We start from the raw sequence: 20,155 nt of genomic DNA, 5'->3' as shown, positions 1-20,155 counted from the left end.
AAACATGAGCTGAACAGAAATCACTTACTGGTTACAGTTGTGTCTGGAGTCTGACAATATAAACCCTAAAAACAGTGTTTGTCATTTTCCAGTATTTAAATAAAAGCTTTAAAATGCCTCAAAGTAATTTTAACATCAGGACTAGTTGTAATCTTAACCTTAAAAGTAAAAATGCTAAGAAAAGTTGAACTTTCAAGAACACATATGCTTTATATAAGTGTAAATTTGGAGCTGGCAGGTCATTAAAATTTTAAATAGATTCAAAGGAGACAAAACAAGTATAGAAGTGATAATGGCTCTTTTCCAGTGGCCTAACCCCACTTTACTTTGTTCTGAGGAAAAATTGTTTTATTCAATCACCACAGAGGAGGGGTCCACAAAGGCCACACAGTCCTAAAGGATTCAGACGCTTCCCTGCTCCATCACATTGATCCTAATAAAATGGTGTGTTCAAGCAGGAAAACATCTGAACCATGCAATGCAGTGGGCCTCCCGGACTAGAGCTGAAGAACCCTGATATTTTACTGCAATGGTATGCAGTCAGGCAGAAAGAACGAAATAGAATCATTCCATTTTAAGAACTGATATATCTTGATATATATTTTATAATTATTTTAAACATAATCTTTCAGATTAGAATTTCCTATAACCCGTAATATCAATCCATGTGCTATGTGCATTTAGTTCTTTTCATAGTTCAATAAAAAGTTACTCAACAGCACCTTCTGCTGGCCAGAAAGAGAAGCTGCACCCTTACGCTGTAAGCCACGCCCTCTGCTGAAGGCAGCGCTGCTCCGCCTGTGTTTGCGCATGCGCGGTCTGTTTCACCAAGTAAAATCATATGTGCAAAAAACATGTACAGTATATGTATATACAGTATATGGCAAAAAAGCAGATCGCTAAACTGACATTTTTATATTACTGCAGTATGCTAATGATTTATCTACGTCCACATTAGAGAATTGATGCCTTGCTCTCAAAGGTGGTTGACGTGCTCACTGGAGGGTTACAGCTAAATTTCACATTTTTCTTTTGAGGAAAAACATCCACATATGCCACTGGTTGTGGTGACATACAATGGGGACTGCTATTGAATAACTTGGCAAGCTTTAAAAGTTTCTTAATATCGTATAATCTTGGTTCTGTTGGATTAAGCATGCACTTACCTGTCTACACATTTAAATGATCATTTGTCTATCTGGTGCAGTTTGCAACTGCCTGCCTAGTAACCCTATAATTCAACATACAACCAAGCCGTGCACCCTGTGTCTTTATGTCAGAGAACTCGCAATACAAGGTGGTATGTCAGATTTTTCTGTTTTAAAACTTTACATTTTTAGAAAGGTGGCATTCCTTGACAGTATCTCCAGTTGTCTACCAGGTGAGCACTGTCAGAGTAGGATCCTGGTATTGTTTAAGCATATCAACAACTATATTATGTTTAGTTTCTTGGTACAATGTGTAACTAATTTGGCTTTTTACTAGCTAAAATCAAGTATTGCTTTCATAAATATCTAATTTTCCAAAATATGATAATCTAATCCAAATGAAAACGTTAATGTAGTTTACACATTGGTGGCAGCACACCCAACTTAACACACTAACAAATATATGGCCATCTTTAGGTGATAGGGTATAGGGTTGTCGAAATGGTACAAACAAGAGTCATGTTTACCAGATGGAGACGATTCAACACAGACTGACACAGAAGTTGCAGGCTTTCTGCGGGACATGTAAGCTAATTTATTCTGATTTTGTCTTTATTTTAGAAACAGAACAGTCCAGCAATCAAGCAATCAAGTCCAATAATTTTAGGGCTGGGAAATCGAATCGAATATTGGGATTTTTTGCTTCACAATTTTAAAATAGTTTTTTTTTTTTGTAAAATTTTTTTTTTTTTTCAAATAAATAAAAATAATCCATTATTAGTTTTCGGTCATTTTTATTGTTTTTATTGATCTTTTTACTTGTCTTCTTGGGCATTATGGCATCAGAATAATGGTCTGGCTACTGTGCTGTTTTTTTTTTCCCAACTGAAATCAAGAAAAATGATGAGGAGATAAACTTTTGCACATATCTTTTGTTTTTAATCTACAAAAAATCAGCAATATCAAAGAATTGTGACAATTGCAATTTAAATCAAATCGGCACCCAAAAAAATCGAAATTCAATCGAATCGTCACAGCCCTAGATAATTTACTGCTGCATCACAGTTTTTACAAAATAACATTAGCTGTTAGCTATAACTTGTTACCAAATACATGGAGGACATGCTTGTAACTTCTCAGCATAAATAAAAAAAAAAAAAAGTACGTAATGTTCTCATCCCCAGCTTGGTGCCTGCACGTTGGGGTTTACCCCGGTGGATGAAAGGGTAGTTTCCCTCCGCCTCCGGGTGGGGGGACGGGTCCTGACTGTTGTCTGTGCTTATGCGCCGAACAGCAGTTCAGAGTACCCACCCTTTCTGGGGTCCTTGGAGGGAGTGCTGGAGGGTGCTCCTTCTGGGGACTCCATTGTTCTGCTGGGGGACTTCAATGCTCACGTGGGCAATGACAGTGAGACCTGGAGGGGAGTGATTGGGAGCCATGGTCCCCCCCCTCTGAACCCAAATGGTGTTTTGTTATTGGACTTCTGTGCTCATCATGGATTGTCTATAACGAACACCATGTTCCAGCATAAGAGTGTCCATATGTACACCTGGCATCAGGATTCCCTGGGCCGCAGTTCAATGATCGACTTTGTAGTCGTATCGTCGGACCTGCGGCCACATGCCTTGGACACTCGGGTGAAGAGGGGGGTGGAGCTGTCAACTGATCACCACCTGGTGGTGAGTTGGCTCAGATGGTGGGGGAGGAAGCCGGTCAGAGCTGGCAGGCCCAAACGTGTTGTGAGGGTCTGCTGGGAACGTCTGGCTGAGTCCCCTGTCAGAGCGAGCTTCAACTCCCACCTTCAGCAGAGCTTCAAACATGTCCCAGGTGAGGCGGGGGACATTGAGTCCGAATGGGCTGTGTTCCGTGCCTCTATTGCTGAGGCGGCCAGCCGGAGCTGTGGCTGCAAGGTCGTTGGTGCCTGTCGTGGCGGTAATCCCAGGACTCGTTGGTGGACACCAGCAGTGAGGGATGCCGTCAAGCTGAAGAAGGAGTCCTATCGGGACTTCTTGGCCTGTGGGACTCTGGAGGCAGCTGATGGGTACCGACGGGCTAAGCGGCATGCGGCTTCGGCCGTTGCCGAGGCAAAAACTCGGGCATGGGAGGAGTTCGGCGAGGCCATGGAGAAAGACTTCCGGACGGCTTCGAGGAGATTCTGGTCCACCATCCGGCGGCTCAGGGGGGGGAAGCAGTGCTCCATCAATACTGTGTACAGTGGAGATGGGGAGCTGCTGACCTCAACTCGGGACGTTGTGGGTCGGTGGAGGGAATACTTCGAAGACCTCCTCAATCCTACCAACACGTCTTCCCATGAGGGAGCAGAGCTGGTGGACTCAGGGGTGGACTCTCCTATCTCTGGGGCTGAAGTCGCTGAGGTGGTCAAAAAGCTCCTTGGCGGCAAGGCCCCGGGGGTGGATGAGATCCGCCCGGAGTTCCTTAAGGCTCTGGATGCTATGGGGCTGTCCTGGCTGACACGCCTCTGCAGCATCACGTGGACATCGGGGGCAGTACCGCTGGATTGGCAGACTGGGGTGGTGGTCCCCCTTTTTAAGAAGGGGGACCGGAGGGTGTGTTCCAATTACAGGGGAATCACACTCCTCAGCCTCCCTGGTAAGGTCTATTCAGGGGTCCTGGAGAGGAGGGTCCGCCGGATAGTCGAATCCCGGATTGAGGAGGAGCAGTGTGGTTTTCGTCCTGGTCGCGGAACAGTGGACCAGCTCTATACCCTCTCTGGGGTCCTGGAGGGGGCATGGGAGTTTGCCCAACCAGTCTACATGTGCTTTGTGGACCTGGAGAAGGCATTCGACCGTGTCCCCCGGGGGCTCCTGTGGGGGGTACTCCGGGAGTATGGGGTACCGGACCCCCTTGTACGAGCTGTCCGGTCCCTGTACGACAGGTGTCAGAGCTTGGTCCGCATTGCCGGTAGTAAGTCGGATTCGTTTCCGGTGAGGGTTGGACTCCGCCAAGGCTGCCCTTTATCACCGATTCTGTTCATAACTTATATGGACAGAATTTCTAGGCGCAGCCGAGGGGTTGAGGGGATCCGACTTGGTGGCCTCAGGATTGGGTCCCTGCTTTTTGCGGATGACGTGGTCCTGTTGGCTTCATCTGGTCGTGATCTCCAGCTCTCGCTTGAGCGATTCGCGGCCGAGTGTGAAGCGGCTGGGATGGGAATCAGCACCTCAAAATCTGAGACCATGGTCCTCAGCCGGAATAGGGTGGATTGCCCTCTCCGGGTCGGGAGTCAGGTCCTGCCTCAAGTGGAGGAGTTGAAATATCTCGGGGTCTTGTTCACGAGTGAGGGCAGGATGGAGTGTGAGATCGACAGACGGATCGGTGCGGCGTCTGCAGTAATGCGGACTCTGCGCCGGTCTGTCGTGGTGAAGAAGGAGCTGAGCCAGAAGGCGAAGCTCTCGATTTATCAGTCGATCTACGTTCCTACCCTCACCTATGGTCATGAGCTGTGGGTCGTGACCGAAAGAACGAGATCTCGTATACAGGCGGCTGAAATGAGTTTCCTCCGCAGGGTGGCCGGGCTCTCCCTTAGAGATAGGGTGAGGAGCTCAGTCATCCGGGAGGGGCTCAGAGTAGAGCCGCTGCTCCTTCGCATCGAGAGGAACCAGTTGAGGTGGCTCGGGCATCTGGTCAGGATGCCTCCTGGACGCCTCCCTGGTGAGGTGTTCCAGGCACGTCCCTCGGGGAGGAGACCCCGGGGAAGACCCAGGACACGCTGGAGGGATTACATCTCTCGGCTGGCCTGGGAACGCCTCGGGATCCCCCCCGCAGAGTTGGCAAATGTGGCTGGGGAGAGGGAAGTCTGGGCTTCCCTGCTTAGGCTGCTGCCCCCGCGACCCGACCCCGGATAAGCGGCAGAAGATGGATGGATGGATGGATGGATGGTAATGTTCACACAACGTGACTGCAAGTCGGAACCATGTCGGTCCATGTCCAGAACCCTACTGTTGTTCCCAATCAAATTGCGAGATGGGAGTAATTCTCAAACTGGTTCATTTTCATGCTGGTTTACTGGAACAGGATATACAGATAATGAGTTAGATCCATTTTATTGTAGTGATAAATAAATATGCTGCTGGGAGAAGATTCTCTTGAGATGCTTTTTGTTTTCCATGTACTCACAGTTACAGATCGGGGTTTTGGTGTTTTGTTAACATATTTAATTCTTTATATTGAGGGGAAAATCCTGTTGCTGCTGTTTTGTTGTGGCTAGTGAATCCACATAAAATAATAAAATAAATAAAACTTATCACACAAAATCCTCTAAATAAATCGAGACTGAGATGCAATGTGGTTGCTACATTTAGTACCGATTAAAGTGTGCATTCTTTTAGTTTTTAGCCTTCCATCAGAACAATGATGAAACTCCCTGCATTACATCTATGAGTAAGGCGATTAAAAAAAAAAGAGATCCAGATGACTTACACTCTGCATGTAGATGCATATCTTCCTCCTTTCAAACGTGTGACCAGCGGCAGCAGAATATTCAGACAAATTTAACTTACTCTCACTAATCCAATATTTATTCATCCCAAACCCATTATGATCTGCCTTCTGCAGCTGTTCAGTGATAATTCTCATCACTAAATGACAGAGAAACATTACACAGAAAACAAATGCATCCATGTCTGGAAAATCATCTTGAATTATTTTGTTTATTAGCATACCAACTTGATTACGGTGATCATTTTTCCAAATGCGGAAGCACCAAACGGGATTAGCATGTGGAGGACAACAAAATAAAGAAACATCAAGACCACTTGATGGTACAATTAATCTTGTGCTGGTTTTCTAACATCTGTGGTCCGTGTTTAATGCACCTTTGCAGAAAATGGTGGATGACCTTCCACAGCTAAAATCATTGCTTTAGGTGAATATTAAAGTTGACCTTCTTGGTTTCTTTCCAGTAGAAGCTTAGTAACTCGACTGATGATGTCAGGGTGAACCAGACAGTTTAACAGGTCATTAGTTGTTATGGTTGTGTGCCTAGATTCCTTATTATCCCCTGAGGAGTGATCAGATGGTCCATCTGCACAGTCACATGTTCCACACCAGGTTACACCAGATCCATATGCATGTTTGCCCTGATGCAGACTGGTAGCATCAGCTCCCTCTGAGCTATCAGTGCAGTCCTCTTGAGACGTGTCAACACGGGTGCTGAAAGAGTTGATCCCTTCATCCTTTGAGGTCATCTTCGTCTCTACTTTTAGTGGAGGACTCACAGGTATTAGATGTGGTCCAAATGGAACAAGAAAGGGCTCAGAATTGCTGATGTTGTCTGTGTGAGTCTTTATTTGTCCACTTGAGTCCCGCTTGACTGGATGAGCGTCTCTGAAGTCTTGGGTAACTTTTCCATGGCGGAGGTCCCTCTTTTTTTGAGCACACGCCATCACTGCCAGGTTCAGATACTGAATGTTTTCAGTATGGGACACATTCCCTTCCTGAAAAAACCCATAAACATTAAAAACTTATAAGATCACAAAAAAAGGAGGCACATTTCATCTGTCGCTAACTTTGACTGAGCACTCTGCCCAAATAGAAGTGCAATGTTTGTTTCCTGTATGCCTGAATAAGTTGTAATTGCAACCACCCCTCCCCCATCACACAGAAAAACTTAAATTAAAAAAAAAAAAAAAAAGAAAGTATGGAAATGTGAAATTTGAATCCAACTTGAAAGCAGTTGAAAGAAAATTTAAGGAAATTGATTCAAGTCCCTCAAGACTCAACAATATCCCACTGACCATGTCAGATTTAGATTTTATCTACAAACAAACCTTAAAGAATAAAGTAGAAAGTAACAGATCTATCCCCAGTTCACAGTAGCAACTGGTTGTCAGAAACTGGCCCTTAAAACCATCATAACTCCTCCAGAGGTTTGAAAAGAACCACAGTGAACTTAATGATCCCAACTTCTCAAACTTCGGTAAAGCATGATAAAAGATTTCCTTTATCCTCTGGGAGAGTACTGTAATAGGGTCTGAAGCCTCTGTGTATGTTCAGGAAGCATTTTCAAAAACCTTATTCTCTGCCTGTTGCCTGTGTTTCCACACTTCATTGTTACCAGAAAGTAAAAATAACCTCCTGTAGGTGGAATAGATAGATCTTGATGGGAAAAGCTTCCTGGATGTAGGAATGACTACATAGAGAAAGATGAAGTTGTTAGAGGAACATTTGATGGAAAAACCATAGACTGTATATAAAAAGATGGACGTAGCCTCCGTGACGTCACCCATAGGTTTCTGAAGAGATGAATTGAAGCTCGGTGGGCGGTTCCTACCATCGCCATCTTGGCACAGGCATGCGTGTTATCTCGCCCGGAAAATACATATATGGGAAAAGAGGTGTAGAGCTGAGGGGAAGGGACAGGGGGCTGTGAGTGTCATGGTGAAGGATTGATACCTGTCAATCAAAAGGAAACGCCCCTAAATATGCTAAACTTCAAAATGAAATTACTTTTAATTAGGTGAGTTAGACAAAATTTCACTCCCCCCACAGTTGTCATGAAGGTAAACCTGACCTATTAAACTGAAAATGGATATTTGAACCAGGCTGTAAACATGTTTATTTCTGTTGTGAAGTTGGTCTTTTTAACATGGGAGTCTGTGGAGATTTTCTCTGTTTCGCAGCCCCTAGTGGATGAAGGGGGAACTGCAGTTTTACGCACTTCCGCATAGGCTTCACTTTTAACTGCCGGCGGCTCCGTCCATCTTTTTTATACGGTCTATGGGAAAAACCAACACCAAAATGCAATCAAGCTCTTGGAAGTCTGTGTCAGAGAAATTCATTATAAAGTTTGTTATGTACCACTTTATATCGACTCATACTTTAAGAGATTGTCTATGTGTTTTCCATACTAAGTGGATGAAAGATTACTGTGCAGGTGAAGTCCATGAAGTAGTTTGCATCTCAACTCCTGTGTTGTGAAGATCTTTGCAAATTAAGTTGCTATCACCTTCAGTTTCATTATAACTCAAAAAGCAGCCATTAAGTCTCTGATGTGTGCTTCTTCTCCAATGCTTATTTAACTACAAGCATGGGTGTAGATATGTCCACTCAGCAACACCATACACGACTTCATGACTTCTGAAATCGAAAAATGAGGCACACTGGAAAGTAAGGCTCCCCTGGAAGCTTCTGTGTGAAGCGAGCCCCGATTTATGTCAGAGAGTTATTAATTTTTTACCTCAGTGGGGTTGAGCCAGTCATCTGTGTTGTCATCACTCTTTGCGCCTTTAATTGCCCAAACGACTGTCTTGGTCACAGCTTCACTAACTCTTGCAACATGATCCACATCCTGTGCAGGAGCAGAGAGACTGAGGGTAGCATATTAATGCAATTACACTAAATGATACCATGATCTCAGGATTTGATGCATGCACAGTTTGTTTTGTGACGTTACAGAGGAACACTTTAAGTAAACAGCCCCCCCGCCCCTCCTTCCTCCTTGTGCACACACACTCATCATACTGACAGGGAATCTTTTACTACCAGGCCTGTTCATTAGTCAAACATGAGTATAATCCGAGAGCGCTAATTAAAATTAGGATCAACATGAGCAGGATTTTTTTTTTTTAGCTTAGTTGTGGTGTTTCCTGTCATGCGTCATATTATGCCTGGAATAAATAGAGCACTGCGTCACCATTTTAGGTCTGGAGGTTGAAAACTTTAGGATAGAAAAGAAATGTGACAATAGGTGCTTACCAACTCTATCCAGGAGTTGACACTGACAGTGATGGGATCCACTGACTCTACATAGTGCCACCAGTGTCTTGGGACATAAAGAACCTGTGTAAAGAAGAATTAAAGCTGTTCAACAACAACAAGTCTTCAAAATAACAAATGTTATTTAAAATGTTATTATTTAAAAAAGAAAAAAAAAATCACTTATAGCTGCACTCCGCTAGATATTCCACTAGATGGCAGAATAAACCATCTCCTGCTTTTAGAGATCCATCAATTCATAAAGTGACTCTATTAAAAAAATAGGAGATGGTGTATCGATTCCAGACCTCTGCCACAGCATTGATTCATTGGTAGCCTACAGTCTGAAAAGACAAGAGCAATGATCCCTCCTTTTATTTGATTTGCAGAGGTGGAGTCATCCTGTAAGAGATGGCTAAAGGTGCCAAAACTATCCTTTGTGTGCCAATAGCTTAGACCGGGGGGTCCAAAGTCAGCAGATGCCCCTCAGGTTTTTAATGTATCCCTTTTCTGACACACCTGACTCACATCAATCAGATCCAACAGTCAATGAAGTCCTGCACAGTGACTGATTGTGAGCCTGGAGGACCAGAGCTGGACACCCTCGACTTCGACAATTCCAAATGTTAACGAGAGCAAATCTGAACACAAAAGCGGCCGGCCACATGACGACACCATGGAGTCTGGCCACAATACTGGCTGCAAGTATTAAATGACATTTATATAGCTGCAGCTGCAGAAGAACTGAGGAGGAGGAAGGATGTCAAAGCAGCAAAGTTCAGGAAGGTCATTAAGACTGTACAGGACCTAGTTACTAAAACACTTGATGATTTAGCTTTGCTAAAGGAAAAGATTATACACAGATTTGGAGCATTTTAAATCCGAATAGATTTCCCATTAAGCAAACAAAAGGATCGGCGGTGACCCTGACCTAGAAATCAATTCACAAGCAGCCAGGAGCGACTTGACGGCTGGATTTGGTGCTGCTGATAGAGGGCTACTTGGTAAGCAACAGGAGCACCAGTGAAAGCAGATAGTAAGACATTATTTGCCAATCTGACTCTTAAGAAACTATATACGTCTGGAATCTGAAATAAGGTGAAGGAGGACGGATGCAAACAGAAGGACTTTCAGATTTAATTCATGACTCAAAGAAGACATTTATAAATAATCACGAAAGTCAACCTCAGATTCCGTGACAAATTAGGTGCAACTCGGTGCTCACTGGTTTCTAAAGCAGAACAAATGACAGGAACTTGACTCATTTGTCAGCCTTACCAGCATGGACTTGACCCCACTTCTTCTGACAAGACATCATGAGTGATGACACAGCTTACTTTACTGCAGCTTTACAACCCGTTTTTTTAAACATAAAAACTGCGGCCGACTGAAGGTGACACAGTAAAAGACACTGTTTTAATTGGAAGACAAATAGGACTGCTGTCGTCATTCACAGTTGGAGGACACCGAAACAAATAAATCTCTCAGCTGAGTCAACTTTTACTTAATCACATCTTAAGAACAATAAAGTTATATTTCACTGTAATTTCTTCTCTGTCACTGGCAGTTCATCATATTATTGTAGAGGCACAGAATTTTGCCACATCAAACTTCACTCTATTACCCCTTGATTTGGCCTGAGAACTTTTCTAATAAACAGCAAATTACAAGTAGATTATTTCTTCAGCCGTTTCATTATGTAACTAATCTATAATTATGTTGGGCTGCAGCAATGTTGAATACTTCCTTGATTACTTCCCATTACCTGGTAAATTGACATATTTGCAAAAGGTCAGAAAGGAAAGAATAATGTCTAACAGGGGTCTCTGATTGCCATGGCGATGTCAAATTTCTTAAATCCTTTACTTTAAACTTGTATTTACTGTACTGATTTTCATTTATTTGCATTGAACAGAAGAAAGGAAATAATTATGAATGATATTGAAATGATGCTGTAAGTGGAGATCTGTTTGCACCCTTTTTGCATCCTGCATCTACAAGCTGAGGAAATAACAGGATATGCATTTGGTTTTGTTTGATAGGTCTTGAGTTCTGACCTGTCCAGGTTGCAGGGTAACGATGTGAGCCCTGGCACCCTGAAATGCCGGAAACCTCTTCAGATCTGGACGGAGAACATCCAGCTGGCTGAAGACACTGGATTCCTCGTAGGGAATCCTGGTTGGGTAAAGGTTTGATGTGTCGCCTGGAGGAAAGAGGTGCCAGCGCTTCCTGTGGACATTATGGTGACAGTCAAAAACTACTTTTAGATGTTTCAAAGACAAAAGTCTGGTTAGAAGGAGAGGTATCACCTGATGATCTTGCAAGCTGTAAATCTAAGCTGACTGGCATGAATGCATTAATTAACAGCAACAATGAATATTTAGAACAAATTTTTCAAACTGTAATTGTAAAAACTGACTTGCATATGTGAAAAAAAGTCAAACATGCCTAATTTTCTATAAATCAAAAACTGAAATTAAACTAAAGGATTTTTGTTTCTTTAGTTAAAAAGATATTTTCATTTCAGCAATTCAAATAACAAACCATTCTTATTTACTTACCATTTTTTCATGAGTCACCTTTTAAAGGGTTAAGAAATGTCTAACTATTTACCATTTAAAACCATGTGATATGTCAAAATTATTGTATAATCTTTTGCTTTCTGATATCTATCTGGAGGGGAAAAGACCAGTATTAGATTGTGCTCAACATGATTTTGAGCAAAGTTTTATCTATAAAAAGTGATGCAAAATGTCTTAGAGACAGTATGTATCAAATAATATATATTTAGCTTTATAGGGTTAAATGATAAAAAACAAAATCACCAATGATTTTAATATAAAGCAGTCCTGTTTGTTCCAACTTAACACTTAAACTGCATTTACTGATATATTTTTTTGCTTTTTAAAACTACCAGTGGTGCTTTGTCTTCATCTGATCCAAAATGGGCCAAATGCCACAGGATCAATCAACACTGTTGTATTTTCATAGGTCAACTGGTGTCAAAGAACTCTTTTAACTGGATTTTTTTCCATTTGAGATCAATACCAAATAAAAGAAGCTGCAACCCAATTACAAGGAGCGAGATATAACTCTTGGTCTCCCGAAGAACAGTAGAGAGAGATAAGGAAGACTTTTTTTCTTCGTTTATTGACTCCAAGTCTCCTCATATTGAAGCTTGCCCTTCCATCTCCACCTTCTTCCCCCGGTGAGCAGTGCGACAAATTAAATCTTTTCCAAAGAACACAGTCCATGTCAGCACCTGCAGAAGTCTACTTCTTCAACATTGCAAAAGAGTAAGGCAGACAACATCCATATATCATATTTAAATGTTCTGCCTGCTATCAATGCTGTACACTTAACGCCACATTGCCCTCACTTGTGTAGCGCACTTGCACATTACTTAAGATTGAAATATCTGTAAAATCGATTCAGTCTAATCTAATTTTAATTTAACCCAGTATCCAGCGTTGACTTTGATGTCATCCATCTTTCTATGTAAGAACTTTTAATCCAAGAATGCATTTTATTTAAAGGGAAAGGTGGGGACTGTCTTTCTTGCACGGAAAGGCAGTCTTATATAAAACCAACTGGATTATTCATTCATTTTCTTCACCACTAAGTCCAGTTCAGGGTCACAGGGAAGCTGGAGCCTGTCCCAGCAATTAGCAGTCAAAAGGCAGGGTAGACCCTGGACAAGTCTCCACTCCACTGCAGACTGGATCAGTTGTTGGTCACCTTTACAACGAAGCCTAACTTGTGAGACTCACGTTTCTGTGGAATGAGCAACACAGCCAAAGATGTGGGTAGTTTTGCCAAAATCTACTGCAATATTGTCTTGTTTGTATTCACTCTTGTTTTGAGTTGCTTGGTGGATTGGATGTCTGCACTCTCCAACAGTAATAAGTAAAAAATAAAAACAAAAAAAAAAACAACAACAACAACAACAACAACAACAAAAAAACCATTATTGACCATTTCTACACATTATCCTCAGTAGTGTGTGAAAGATCCACTCTCAGCCATACAGGCAATCTCCACAACCAGGTCACCAACTTGGTCACATCTTCATGTGGGTTGGCGTACCATTCCTCAAACAAGTATTGTTGAAGTTCACCCATGTGTTTTTTTTTATCACTGGTGTTGAGGTCTGGCCTCATCCTATCCTCCCCATGCCTGGATCTGTGAGAAAGAGCGCTGTAATCCTGGTGGATTAAGTGGAGCTAGATCCCAGATTCTGGATATATGGGATGTCCACTGGATCCAGTATCTCATTCAGACATGTGTATCTTGATGCCAAACAGGTGCCAGTAATACATCTGGCACACACCTGGCAGCACTTGGATCTCAGAAAAAGAGTGAATACCATCAGGGAAGTTCTGCAGCAGATTTTGGAATATTTTGGGGAGAAATTACCCACATGTTTAGCTTTTTTGCACTTTTCCTCAGAAGCACAATCTTTACAAGTTATAACTTACTGTAAAGATTATTAATTAAGCTTTCCAGTGATGTATAATACAACATCAATTGGTAGAATTAAAGGGGAGAAATAATCCACCAAACACAAATCTGCTCAGTTTTTTTTAAACAAAATTTCATAGTTTGCTGCTTCACTTAAAGTGGAACTATTATGAGCATTTCAGGCTAATTTATTTTTATTTCTGAGCCCAGAAGGGCTGGGATTGATTGAGTTATTGTCACAAATCGCTGTATTTATTTCAGACTGACCCTCTCCGTAGGCTGTCAGATCAGCCTGCGGGCAAAACGAGTGGATTGAGACTCTTCCGCATTAAGCCCCGCCTCCCGCCACCGCACTACATCGGGAGCGCGCACCGCACCTGCTTTCGCCGTCATTGTAACATCTCATAAACAGAAGAATTAGGCTAATATCAAGTCAATTAAAAAAAACAAAATACAATATCAACACATAGCATACAGCCCTACATGTTGGAACCTGAATCAGACCCTGAAAACAAAGTGGAAAACAGCAACCCACAGCAACAAATGCAGCAGGATGTCTCTCTTTGGTAAACTCACCAGCCATCGTTGGAAATAACTTTATCCCACGTTTTCCACCCGCCTGATGTATTTGTACATGTCCTTGTTAACCAGTAGAATGTAACCAATCACCGAACCTTATCCCCCGGGACGTCACAAGGATTTCCAAGTAGAAAAAAACTCTCTAAAATGACGCGTTTTTCGTCGCCATGGAAACCGAATGGAGAGGGTGCTGGAACTCAAACTCAAACATGCGTTTAGGTGATAAAAAACAGTGCTGTTCACATGTCTGATAAGGATTCAACACTGTAACACTGTAGAAAGCTCAGAAAACTCGAAATACCATAATAGCACCACTTTAAGTTCAAAATAACATACAGCATAAGACAAAATAAGTTTTCCTGTTTGTTCTTTTATTTAGACAAGAATTTGTTTCTTTCTTTTTTTTTTTTTTTTTTTAAATCTAGATACCATGGTACATGTAAAGCCAAACGCATTGAGCCTTCTTACCGCCCTTGGACCTGCAGTACCAAGTTACATCCGTAAGAGTCCATGTGGCATGGTGTGTTTGCCCCTCCTGTGCCAATCCACAAAGTGCTCTCTCTGCCATCGCGCCCCTCAAAACCAAAATCCAACCACTTCACATCCTGCAGCAAATACAAACGTACTGTAATAACCATTTCTGACATTTAAATGACAGTTTTACTTCATTGTGTCCACAATTATGAGACAATAAGAGACGGAAGCAAAATTTGGATCTTTAAAAATGTCACAACATCCTTTTAATCTCAGTGTTTATCCTGCCTAAAAACATACTATGACAAGGAGTATTAAAGATAACCAATGAAGCTCTCTGTGTAGGGAAGCAAAGCTACTCTCTCAATCATGTGCTGTCAAAGAGAAAAAATGTTGCAATCAGACAAGAATCCTGAATAATGAAGTCGTTACCAAACATGAAAGCAGCTATAGAAATGACAGACTGGTTAATGTAGCCTTTATGAAACCATTTATCCTTTAAAGCCCATGTGTGTCTGTCTAAAAGGCATCAGTTTCAGTTGCTAATAATTGCAGGTAAATGCCCAGTAAAAAATTTAATACTGATATAAAAGTGAAATAAAGATTTTGGCAGCGGCTAAAGAAAGGATGGCACTTTTATATCAGTACATCACAAAGGATGACAATAACTGCTAATGTAAAGTTGCTGTAGGGACCAGTTCAGATTTTTTGTTTCTCCTATATTTTTGTTATTTTCTAATCATGTCAGCAACTATACAAGACACAGCATTCAAATGCCAGAATATTAATTGTTTTATTTTAACATTACTTATTGCTTTTATGAATCTGTGATTCCTTCATCTATAAATTCCCTGTCATGTGCTTGTTCTGTAAATGAGCTATAGGAGCTCTAAATTTGATCATATAGTGTCATGGTATTCTTTAAAATTTGTTATTTTTCCATGGATTTGCAATGAGCTATTAGTTTTTATCCATGTGCCAATATTAGGGGAGCCACAACACAGTAGCCAGACCATCATTCTGCTGTGATAATGCCAAAGAAAAGGAAAAAGATCAATAAAAACAATAAAAATGACCAACATTTTATGATTATTTTCATTTATTTGAAAAAAAAAGTTTTTTTGTTGTCTTAAAAAAAAATCTATTTTAAAATTGTGAAGCAAAAAAAATCACGATATTCAATTTTTTTATTCGATTTCCCCACCTCTAATATAAACCGTAACAAGTCAGACATATTTTAAAGCATCTATGTGGAAGCAACTCTTTTAAGCTCATACATTCATTTATTTTCTACACTGCTTTTTCCAATTTAGGATCACGGAGACTTTTTAAAGCTGCAAGAAAAAATTGAATTTTTTGTCACACAGAAAAAAAAAACCCTACCAGAAAAGGCTTTAAAATCATTTGAATAGGATGCAATAAAATATACATTAACAAGTATATAGCAGCAGGATGATTACCTCAAACATGCGAGGCTGGTCTTGAAAGAGCAGTGCGATGTACTTGTAATCAGCATAAGCCCAATACTCTGAGTAGGGGTATTCAGAAAAAGGTCCCACATCAGTCTGACCCTGGGTCCAGCTGAGAAACTGAGTCATTCTGGCCTCCACATAGGAACACTGAGTCTCAAACAGAGGAGCTAAAGAGCAGGAGACAATGACAGAGCACTTAGTCAAGAAACGGTGGAATCACTAGAAAACTGTCAGGGAAAAAGTTATCTTGTTAAAACAATTTCACAGCACTGGATGTCATTAGAAGTAAAAGTTTTTCAACAATTACTTAAAGACATTTACTGTTTCTTTTGTATCATGGAATCAAATGCCACTGTGGTTAAAGTGATCATATTTACAGCTCATTTCAGCTGTTCAAAGGGAAACAGATTAGCTATAAACCTAAAAGGCAAGACGTTTTTTCATTTGCTTCAGTCCGTCTTTAAGAAACTCGTGCCCAGATAGGGTGACCCCGGCTTTGGATATACGTTCTTTCATTCCATGGTGGTTTAAGTTATATCTATGGATGTAACAACAAACTGTGCTCTGAAAATAAATATAAAAATTTATCTTATTATGCAGTGATTTCTAAACAATCCAGCAGGTGATGACAAACAGCATGGTTAGCATGAGGCAGCCAGAGGGGGGGCAAGGATCAGGTGTAAAGGAGTTTGGAGAGGAAGCTGACTAAAACGACATCTGGCAAGCAGAACCAATGAATTAGGATCACTGTCCAATCTGTCTATGGTGTGCTAACCAGTCTGGAGAATCTGTACCTGTGTGGCAAGGATGACTCTCCAACATGTTCGCTCTCCCCCAGAAAGGAGCATTGGAACACATCCTAAGCAGCTGCCCTACAGCCCTTGGAGAGAGTGGCTACTGTTAGTGAGATGACCAGGTGTTGAAATGAATGGCTGAGGCAATCTTCAGTACATTGGCCAGCAACAAATACCTAGAACTAGTGGAGGAATACCAGGGGAAAGGCTAAAAAGCTGGCTGCGAACCAGACAGGGTTTGGGGACTTAGCTGCGTGCTCCATCTGCAGGATCTACACCCTTCTTGACATATAAGGAGCTGCAAAAAGGAGAGCCATCAAGTCCACCATAAAGTTTGCAGAGAGAGCCTCTAGGTGGATATGGATCAAGAGGGGAGTGATTTATCCCATGAATAAGGGTGTATGATGCTGCAAGACCTGTAACACCAAAGACCTGAGAACATCACTGATGATGTGCTGAAACACTTAAGTTGAAATGTTTTGATGGTTCTGCATTTTGTTTTGAAATTTTTCACAAAGCCACTAAAACAGCAAAGGGCATAAGTTTAGTTTGCATTATTTTTCTTTTTATATTCTTTTACTGTTGCATATTTTTACATTAACTCGTGCCTTCACAATAACCACTTCAGCCTGGCAGGAGCCTGAACATGATCTGTCTAATTCACGTCTGCCTTCAGCCTGAATGTTCATTCCAGGTGATGAATTACAGGAACTGGAGCACAGCTCTGTCAAGATTAATCTTCTGTTTTTACCGTTTGTCTCCCGTTTTCTCCCAAGTCTAAATCGGATGAGTCTGTCACCGAGGCAGCCTGAAAGATGCTCTGTGGTCCAGTGGAGAACAGGCCAGTCACAGGTCATGTTCAGGAAAACTGCAGGCTGCTGCAAATGATGCAGAATCCCCTGGGCCTCCTCTGAGCTGAAGGGTTTAATGGGGGTTGTGGCTGCCATAGCCTGCAGTGCACTTTGATAGGATGTTGGGAAAGAGGATAAAGATACAGATTAGCTTATCAAGAAAAGGTTTTAAATGCTGTGTTAAATAAGCAGTAAGACTTTGACAGTGCTTCTTATTCAGAAAGATTATCACAGTGTGTAGCTGTTTGGGTTTTTTAAAAAAAACCAAATCTGAACATAAAAACAGCTGTGTCTCTGCTGCATGTTTTTCTCTCAGTGCACTGTTATGAAGAACCCTCGAAAACCCAGAGGAGTGATCAGTCATCACTCCAAGCAGACATTAATCTGCTTAACAGCATGAGGAAACCAAAGTCAACTGAATCCATGCAATTTATTTTACATTTGATTTCTCTAAATTTGATTCAACTGGTACTCCATACTCCATGACTTTGACTTACTATAAAACATCTTTACTTCTTATGCCTGGAATCTGACATTTACAAAGATTTAGCACTTTTGACAGAGTTGACCTTGATACTTTGCTCAAATGACAGGAGATCTGGATGGGCCTCTCTAGCACGGTGGTTCAAAACATTCTTAGAGAACAAGAAGTACTTTTGTGTCAATAGGTTTATTTTACAACTGAGCACACAAGAATTGCATGCGGGGTTCCCAAAAGTTTCAATCTGGGACCCTTTTCTTTTTAACATCTACATGCATAAGGTCACACCTGACACTGGTCATAAATAACAACAACATTTCTAACCATAGCTATGCAGACACCACATATTTATATTACAATGTCACCAGGAGATGAAGGCTCTGTAAAGGCTCTTGACCCAGTATAAAACCTACCTGACACCTCAAGTCGTCTGGATCCAGTATTTTATCAGTTACCAGATTCAGAACCAGGCATGAAGAAACTGCATGAAGCTTTAATGCTTCATGTGTCTGAAACAAACACCCAGATAGCCTCAGATCAGCTAAAACACTTAATTTAACTTAATTTTAATTCTAGGATAAAGACTCACCTGTTCCCTCCTGCATTTGCATAGTTTTTGTTTAAAAGTCCAAAGCTACACAGTTGAAGCTTGACTTTTTTGTAACTTAATCATGTTTTTAATATGGTTTTATCTGATGTTGGTTTTTATCCTTTCAAATTTTACATTTAAATTAAAATAACTCTTCTCTGTAAAGCACTTTGAATCACCCTTTCACTGCATTGTGCTATTTAAATAAACCTGCCTTGCCTTACTGTCTGTACTGACGTTTGAATGTTGTTGCCTACTTGCATCTTTTTAATTACCTCAACTAAGAGGTTATGTTTTTGGCTGGGTTTGTCTGTCTTATTCTCACAATATAAAACGGCAATTTCAGAGATGATGCTTAAACCCATGTATCGAATTGCAAACATGCACTGAGATAGATATGCATTTTCTTTTACGTTGGCCTGCATTGGGTAACAGCAAACCTCTAAAAGGCATAACCTTTGTGCATCATATGGTAATCATTATTTGACAACATTATGAGCATTGGAAATCCAAAAACTTGCCCAACCTCAGTACAGTGTTGATGGATTTTGTTTTCTATTTCTGCACAGACAAATTGGTTCTTTTCCTGTAAAACACTGATATCTTTGCTGTTGTTTATTTGAAATATATTCATCCTATAAAATACCTATTTTACAGTCAGTTTGATAGTCTGATTAAGTTTAAATATTCAAGTAGGCTAAATGAGGGCTAATTTAGTCAGGATTTGACCAGCCTAAAGATTGTGGTTTAACATCAGGGCCTAGTCTATCGTGGTCGATAAATAAATTAAAGATTGTATAAATAAATAACTCTTAATATTGTGATTTCACATGGACTTGATCTTTAGTGGTGCAAGTCCCCCACAAAGCCGTAAAATGATTCTTTTTAAACCACCATCTCACTGTACAAACAGAAGCCTCAATGTCGCATGCTTGAAGCTGTGATCAACAGTGGGTTCTTGGGTGTGTTCAACTCAACGAGACAAGACAACTTTTTAGTGTTATAGGAACTAAACAAATAGCTCAATCATGTCCACAGTAAATCCCCTTTAAACTACAATACCACCATCCGAACCTAGTGTTTGTAAAAGAAAAGGAACTATTGGTGTTAATTAGCTTCTATTTATTAGCAATGTACTTCCATTTTACGGTTAAACGATTTTCCAGGAAAGCTAACCCTAAGCTAACCATAGCTTCGTGGAAATGCAGAGGTCTGAGAAACAGAACTTACCTCTTGCTACACGTGTAGATGACGTTCTGGCGGATGTAAACAAAACTCACATGACCCTGTAAGTTTCAGTTTATATTTGTGACACCCCCGTGAATCTGCTCCATTTTGGCTCCACGGTCGCGGAAACAACTTCACTCAACTCAACGAACTACTCGCACCAAAATGGCGGCCTTAGCACAACAGTTTCAGAATGCGCCCATTTCCGTGTGGACATGCGCAGTGGGATAATTTAACAAAGACGGCTGTCGGCTGTTGTTATTTGTCTAATCGACAAAAAACACTAGCTTCACGTTAAATTCCTGATTTCGTACAGTTGTTTAACCCGACATCTGGCCTGAACGAACCAAACGGACTGCTGTT

The 20,155-nt window shown here is 41.2% G+C and overlaps 1 protein-coding gene across 1 annotated transcript; it reads right to left on the bottom strand.

Moving 5' to 3' along the window:
• Nucleotides 1-753: 753 nt before the first annotated feature.
• hspbap1 (hspb associated protein 1) lies at nt 754-17,591 on the bottom strand (the record flags this gene model as incomplete). Its single annotated transcript, XM_079254642.1, has 8 exons — nt 754-798; nt 6,224-6,604; nt 8,347-8,457; nt 8,865-8,948; nt 10,922-11,093; nt 14,373-14,509; nt 15,839-16,017; nt 17,396-17,591. 8 exons carry the CDS (start codon nt 17,589-17,591, stop codon nt 754-756), a joined length of 1,305 nt encoding a protein of 434 aa, XP_079110768.1.
• Between the last annotated feature and the right edge of the window lie 2,564 nt (nt 17,592-20,155).

The sequence above is a fragment of the Telmatherina bonti genome (assembly GCF_933228915.1).
Source record: "Telmatherina bonti genome assembly, chromosome: 15".
Taxonomy (NCBI): Eukaryota; Metazoa; Chordata; class Actinopteri; order Atheriniformes; family Telmatherinidae; genus Telmatherina; species Telmatherina bonti.
This window is presented reverse-complemented; position numbering and strand designations above follow the sequence as displayed.